General features: G+C 36.3%; 1 protein-coding gene across 2 annotated transcripts in view; it reads right to left on the reverse strand.

Moving 5' to 3' along the window:
• Nucleotides 1-294: 294 nt before the first annotated feature.
• The window catches only part of LOC108272011 (protocadherin-9), a 244,279-nt gene continuing 237,161 nt past the window's right edge, over nt 295-7,412 (reverse strand). For both annotated transcript variants that reach the window (XM_017480069.3, XM_017480068.3), the window contains exons 4-5: nt 6,275-6,461; nt 295-2,771 (exon numbers count right to left, since the gene is read on the reverse strand). In XM_017480069.3, coding sequence (XP_017335558.1) covers nt 2,437-2,771; nt 6,275-6,461 — 522 coding nt within the window. In that variant the 3' untranslated portion in view covers nt 295-2,436. The remainder of the gene's footprint in view (nt 2,772-6,274; nt 6,462-7,412) is intronic.

Genomic DNA, 7,412 nt, shown 5'->3' on the forward strand with positions numbered 1-7,412 from the left:
TTTTGGCTCTTCCACTTACAGTGTGCTTTTAGATTCAGAGTAAGCAAGACTAACAGAACTTAATTAAAACTCAAAACACAATCTCAAATGCTTGGTCTAAATGCAATACAATTTCAAACCACATGGGAACACAATAAGTCTTGATACACCTTTGTGGAACAGTGTTTCCCTCTTGTGGTGACCTGAGGAACTAACTGGAATCGCAGTCTTCACTACTAATCTATCAATCATAAGAGCATAATGTAATGTGTGATGCAAAAGTGAATTATTCTGATAAATTGCACAAGTCACATACATGCACTAATTTAACCCATTTATTGCAGTAGCTGTATACGTGTAGAGCGGCAACACGCAGTAATAGAATAATAGCAATATAATGTCACACATCCCCTAACCAAACACACTGGCCCAAAGCAATATACACCCACATCCCCTTGCTCCCCTTGCTCTTTTTTTCTTCTGTTTTTATGTTTTCATATTGGGACATAAAATATGGAAGTGCTGTACAAAATGAACACGACATTCAGTGTGTACAAAATTAACACGCTACAAATAAACTAAACTAAACTTAGAAAGAAAAAAAAAACACCATGAGAAATAATTTAGTCTCATTAAAGCTGTTTCTCATTTCACGTGCTGTTCATGCCTTACAAAAAAGAAGTTAAACATTAAAATAAAAAAAAGGAAAAGAAAGCAATACTTAAATGTTCTGAACATGCTTCTTAATGTATGCAGTTATTGTCCATCTTTGCCATCTGTTCAGTTTGAATTTTTCTGGATATGGAGAAAACATTTTGTCAATTTTTATCTAAATTCTTTAGCATTTGTCAGATTTTTAAAACTACATTTTGACATTTTTTATTTATTTTTATTTATTTTTTTAACGAAGGCACAGCACATGAAACCCAAAAATACACACAATTCTGCAGGTTGAAAATAACATTCATATATAAGAAGGGATGTAAGAAAAAAAAAAGCATAATTTTAGAGGTTGTATGTTCTATTTTGGATTTTAAGCACAGTTTAAATTTAGCATTACAATAGTGACCAATATTGAAATAAAACATTTACAAATATATTGCTGTTGAATTGTAACATTGTGTTGTTTTCTTTTTAAGACATCAAGTTGTTGTTTTTTTTCTTCACTTCTGTAAGTATAAACTGAGTGATTACAATAACATTATAATAGAAAATAGTTTTGAAAAAATATGTTTGTTAAGTAAATGCAAATTGTGAAATAGTATGAGTCACGTCATGTGGGTTTATTTATACATACAGATTGTTTTGTTTTTGTATAGATAGTGGGAGGAAGAGTGTGTGTGTGTGTGTGTGTATGTGTGTGTGTGTGTGTGTGTGTGTGTGTGTGTGTGTGTGTGTGTGTGTGTGTGTGTGTGTGTGTGTGTGTGAAATTTACAGTCATCATTCTATACAGACACAAACAGGAAATAAATAAGTGCATATTTCCCACCTAAAAAACTAAAACCAACCCCTTTGCTGTGTTCCAATTCTGTTTTAATTGCCCCATCATCTTCCCCTTGCCTGAATCTCCCTTTCCAGCAAGATTAAAGGTAGTAGGTGTTCGGCTTGGGTTTTATTTCTCCCCACTCCTCTACCCGTACATAACAGCTAGTTGGGAATTGTTACTTGAGTCCATTAGCTAGTTAGCTGCATTATTCTCACAGCATGAGGGGAAGTTAATGAGGGCACATTAAAAACATCAAGTGGAATTCCGGGATCGATTTCCAATAAATAATAAATGACAACTGCCATGGTCGTTAATCTAACCCATGTGAGTATTACAAGTACATAAAATTGGTTAGTATTAATTTATATTTACAGACACGCCACCAATGACGAGACTAAAACGAGGTTTCCACTAACAGTGTATTAGCACGATGCTTTCTCCATTTTTCTTCAATGTTTTAGATTAATAAAGTCCCAAAAACAGCTCAATAAACAACCACGTCACAATATTGGTTTACTGTATATTGGTCAGCCATATTATTGTTTTTAAAACTGGTATACACAGCAAAAGTCCCACGTCATTTGTCTCTCTCATGAACATTCGCAGTCTCCATCCTAAGATGATACACGTTTTTTTTTTCGTTTTTTTTTTCTTTTTTTTCCCTTTTGTATATGACAATTTGCATTAAATTCCAGACATTGTTTTAATATCTTCAGAACAAAAGTCTTGAGACATCTCCGTGCAAAGTTTGATTTCGCATAGTAACTGTAAATAAGCACTTTTTGTCTAATCTGTACGTCTCACTACCACACAGCATTAGCATCCATCTAATAAAAGGACAGAAAATGAGGAAATGTGAAAGAAAATAATCTTTTTTTTTTTTTTTTTTTTTTAAGAGAAATAAAATAGCAGTTAAGCGGTATAGAAAATGGATGGATGGATGGAAAATAGCAGTTACGGAGTAAATGCTCTTAAAGCTGCTGCTCCTTTGGGTTTTCAGTGCCAGAAGAGGCCTGATAGGATTTCAAACTGGCCAATGGGATGTCGGTTATGTGACTGCTGACTCCAACTCCTCCTACGCTGAAGGATTTCCTGTCTCCGAAGTGCTCGTGGCTGCTCTTCCAGCCACGGTTTAGCGTGTGACCATTCAGCAGTTTGTCTTTCGTCCACTCATTCTGGCCACCTCCGTAGGACGAAGCGGGCGATTTAGGCGGCATCCAGCAGTTATCCGAGTGGCCGAGTACTAGACACTCTTGTGTACACATCTCTGTTGCTTCCATTAGACCCCTAGGCCCTAAAAGTCCATCTATGGAGAGAACAAATATGTTTCAGTATTCATGCGAATTTTGAAGAAATAACTCAAAGAAATTGGTGTAAAATACCAAAAAAAAAACATCTAGTGAGGGGCAGTTCTGCCAGTGAAAACAGCTTGATGATTAGAGAGATCATGGGAGAATGAAAAGACTGGTTTGAGCTGACAGGAAGTCCATAGTAACTCACATAAGAACTCTTTTCAACTGTGGTGAGCAGAAAGGAATCTCAGAATACACAACAGTTCAAACCCTGAGAGCAGGAATCTGAAGCTACAATGTGCACACACTCACAAAAACTGTAAAGTTGTTGAAAAATACAAGAAAAAAAAACATTGCTTGGTCTTTTTTTATCACAAGACATTTAGATTTTAATTCCCGAGGATCTGGTTCTTTTTTTTGTCAAAAAATGTGGCCACAAAGCAACTAATTTCACATTAAGGAGCCATTTCACAATCCCATTCACATTTCTTCACCACAAACAAAACTCTCTAATAACTTTCTAAAATGTGATGTTGGGAAAGTTTCAGATCAGTGGCTATATCTTGCTCTGGTAAAGCTAATCGTTTTCCTTTGCAAACTACTGCACAGAAGTGTGAATAAACCAATCAGATTTTCTCATTAAACTTCTCATTTAAAACAACAAAACAAAACAAAAAAGTTTTCATTAAAAAAGAGACCTGAGGGTTTTTGATTAAAAAAAAAAAAAAAAAAAAAAAAAAAAATCTCTGGGTTAGGGTTATAAAATGTGGCACTATTTTCTAAAGGAATGGGCTAGCGAAAAAATAGTTTGGCAGAATCATATGGGAAAAAGAAGTGATTCCAGATGTCCAAGATGACCAAGCCAATGACGACGTTACCATGTTTAGCTTACAGAAAGTAACATCTGTGTGCCATCTCTGAAGAACTTTGAAGGCAGATGTTTACACAGAGGATTTTGTTTGATGCAGAATCATCTGTTACTCCTTCAAATCCCAACACTGTCACAGCCATCCAAGTTCAAGAGTGCAAAATTGGCAGTTGCCATTGAGCATATTTTTTAAAAAATCATGCAAATGTTGCATCAAGCAACCATGTTAAGTGTTCTATTAGGACTTATGACTTATGATTATGGAAGTTTATGGAGAAGAAATGAAAATACACTCCCTTCTCTGCTTAAGCATTGATATTAACCCTTTTATGCATAGTGGTCACCACAGTGGACAGCTATAACAGCCACCGAACGCATGCAGTCCACTGGAATGGACACTTCAATAACTTTTTGAAAAATTTATGTAAAAGGAAAAATAAAGGTAAAATCATTTTTATACCTAAAGAAGAGTAAAAAAAACACAGAAAAAAAAATCCTTGAACAGGATTTCATAATTAAAGCATGAAAGGGTTAAGTTAAGCAATCCCTTAGAATTGCATGAGATATCCGAATCTTATCTCCATTCCTTTTTTCTGCTTAACTTTCCTGCAACACTGCAGGTACGAATGTGATTACAGAGCAAGGGCTGATCCCTAGCTTCTCATTTAAATACTGTAGGAGGAACAGCATCTCAGAGATCTGTGAAGGTGGAATTAAACCGAGCGACCCACTCCTCCGTGCTTAGGCATGAAGAAGGAGACTCAATAGTACAAGTGAAGAGAGTGGAAAGTGTATTGCTTTATAAGAAAAAAAAAAAGCATGAAGCACTTGCTGCTCCTGTAAGAGTAAAGGGTTTGATCACGAACCAATAAATTAAAGGAACATGTCATGGCAAGTGGCAGGTGAGAACAGTCGCAGAGACAGCAGTAGAGGTTAGACGTAATGTAGGTTTAATACGACAAAGTGGTTGCTTGAGAAGAGAGCGGTAACCATAAGTTGTAGCAAACTCAAGGGCTGTGTCTCAAACTGCATTACTACCCTACTACATAGTAGGCGAAAAAAAAGTACACCAGAGGGGTAGTATGTTTGAATTCTCAGTAGCCGAGAAACAGTAGGTGAGAAATACCCGGATGGCAAGATTTTGCAGTATGCAACCGATGGACACTACGTGAGTCAAAAATCCCATAATGCAATGGGACTCACAGAAGACAGCGTGTTGGCTCTTTTTAAGTATTAAACCTTGGTTAAACAGGAGTTGTTTAACAACACCCGAATAAATTATTAACTTGTTGAAGGTTTAAACAAGAAAACAGTTGTCACAGTGTTTGAAACTGTTTTTGTGATCTCCATCATGCCTTAGCCGTCCAAGCTAACAGCAACGAATTCACCTCAGTCTGTTAACCCCGCCCACATTAAATTACAAATTCAGTTAACTTTCCTGATGTGCATTTTGCGGTTGCTTTAATCTGGTGGTCCCTTTAAGATTTTTGTGTTCATGACATCAACGGTCACATGACAATGCCAACATGGCGGATGTAGTATGTCCGGGATTGTGGTCATACTACACACACATACTGATTAGTATGTACTGTTTCAATGGCCGTGTAGTAGGTACTGCTTCAAATGCAGTACGTACTGTCACAGTACATGATTTTGGATGCAGCCAAGGTTAGGGTAATGCATACAAACTAGAGAAAAAAACAAGCAACTCTGCAGGCTTGATTTGAAGCCACAACATTTATTTCTGTAACATTCCATAACAAATTACATAACACATATCTGTTTGATTATTTACTGAGTCAGTGTCTAAGTAAAATTGATAGTTTATTTAATTTCTTGGGGCTTGTCTGAGGGGCATGTAAGGCTGAAAATGTAAAAAACTCTTTTAATCATTGGTCAGAAGTACTATGATGGAAAATGCATTGCACACTGTATGTAAAAGCACCGTGAAAGCCTTCACAGTACTGTAATTCTTCTATTTATCAAAATTTGTGCAGTAAAAAAAAAATCAGTCTCCTCAGTGAAAAGTTAAACTCCTAGGTTAAATTTGTCTAAAAAGTTAAATACTTTTTAAACGACTTCTTTTAGTCAATCACTGGGTTAACATTTAAGGTCAGTTCATTTAAGCTGCCATCCATCCAAAGCACTAAAGCGACGTAACAACGTCATCCTTGATTAAAGGAGAACAGAGAAAGAAAGGAATAAAAGCAGTCTCCTTTCACTTTCTCTGTCTTCCTTGCCTTTTTTTCTACAATATCGTGTTTACAAGTGTGTGATGTGAATGATTTATTCGTTCATGAATAAAAAACATTCAGTAATGCAGTGACCTACAGAACATCGGGCAAATAAGGTACTTTATGGCTTTTGTTGTGTAAAATAGTCGGATCCATACTTTAGCTTCGGCCATCATTTTACACAGCTCGTGAATATTTATGAGTCCAGCGAGAAAGAAAGAAAGATCACATCATCTGAATTTCTCTGGGGTCGATATTTATAAGAAAATTTGAGTTTCACATATTAAAGTGTAAAAAGAAAACAAATATAACAATCATCAGCTGATCATCAAGAAAAAAATCAGTAAACAAATATCCAGCATTTACTAGTTTTAATATATTATTTAAATCTGATGCAGTTTGGTCTGGGACTCACCCGAGTTCGGATCAGAGTTGCCATCTGCCTCGGTTCTTTTATCTTGTTCATAGAACTCCTCCTGTGCAAGTGGGAGGGGCTTAGAAAGCAAAGCCCCACCCCCAACAGACTCGGGCTCACCCAAACCGCTGTCACTACAGCTCTCCTGAGAGCCGTCTGGAAGGTGAAAGGTCACACGCCGCTGAGACTGTGAGAGCAAAGAGATGGAACACATCTGCGTTAGTGCACTTTATCAAATAGTTACAACACAGTTTTCCATTCACAGAAACACAGAAACGACAAGAATACACTTTGTGGCAACCTGGGCGTGGTCGAATTCTCTCTGTGAATGAGGCGAGGAGTCACAGAGAAGCGGATAATGAGTGTGTGTAAGAAATATTATACAGCTTGTCTTGAATGCCAGAAAGTGAGCCATGCCTGTCAGAAGCTGACAGCAGCTTACTTATCCTGTGTGTAGAGTGTGCCTTCAGTTATTTCTTATTTTTATCTTCTGAGTTTATATCAGTGCTAAAAAGAAAACATTTTTTTAACACAAAAACACACATACACACACACACACACACACACACACACACACACACACACACACACACACACACACACACACATCACTGCTCTCTTTCTTATGTCTGCCTCCAGCATCCTCCATTCTTTCAGAGATATTGTACATTTATAGTGAGAAGACTATAGTGAGAGTATTCTATAGTGAGAATAGAGGTTGCACACACTACCTGCGACATAAAATGTACACTACTGACACTGTTTATAAGGACTGATGTGATGGCGTCATCAACAGACATTGTATCTTTAGTAACAGTATTAGGCATGCAGACGTCACTTCATCTCACATGCAGGAGAGCAGAATTTATATGAAACAAATCTCTGTTATATTGTGAAAGACTGGCTAAAACCAAACTATAATAATAATAATAATAATAATAATAATAATAATAATAATAATAATATTAACAAACTTTGGATATACAATCATGTGAAGATTACTTTTATAAAGATGTGTTTTCTTTAGCCAAAACATTATTGTATTCTAGACAAAATGACAAACCTGACACAAACTTGTTAGTAAAAGCCTTATTGTGAACAATTTCTAGGATTTATTTAATCTAGCTTATATCATTAT

Source organism: Ictalurus punctatus, chromosome 11 (genome assembly GCF_001660625.3).
Source record: "Ictalurus punctatus breed USDA103 chromosome 11, Coco_2.0, whole genome shotgun sequence".
NCBI classification, from domain to species: Eukaryota; Metazoa; Chordata; class Actinopteri; order Siluriformes; family Ictaluridae; genus Ictalurus; species Ictalurus punctatus.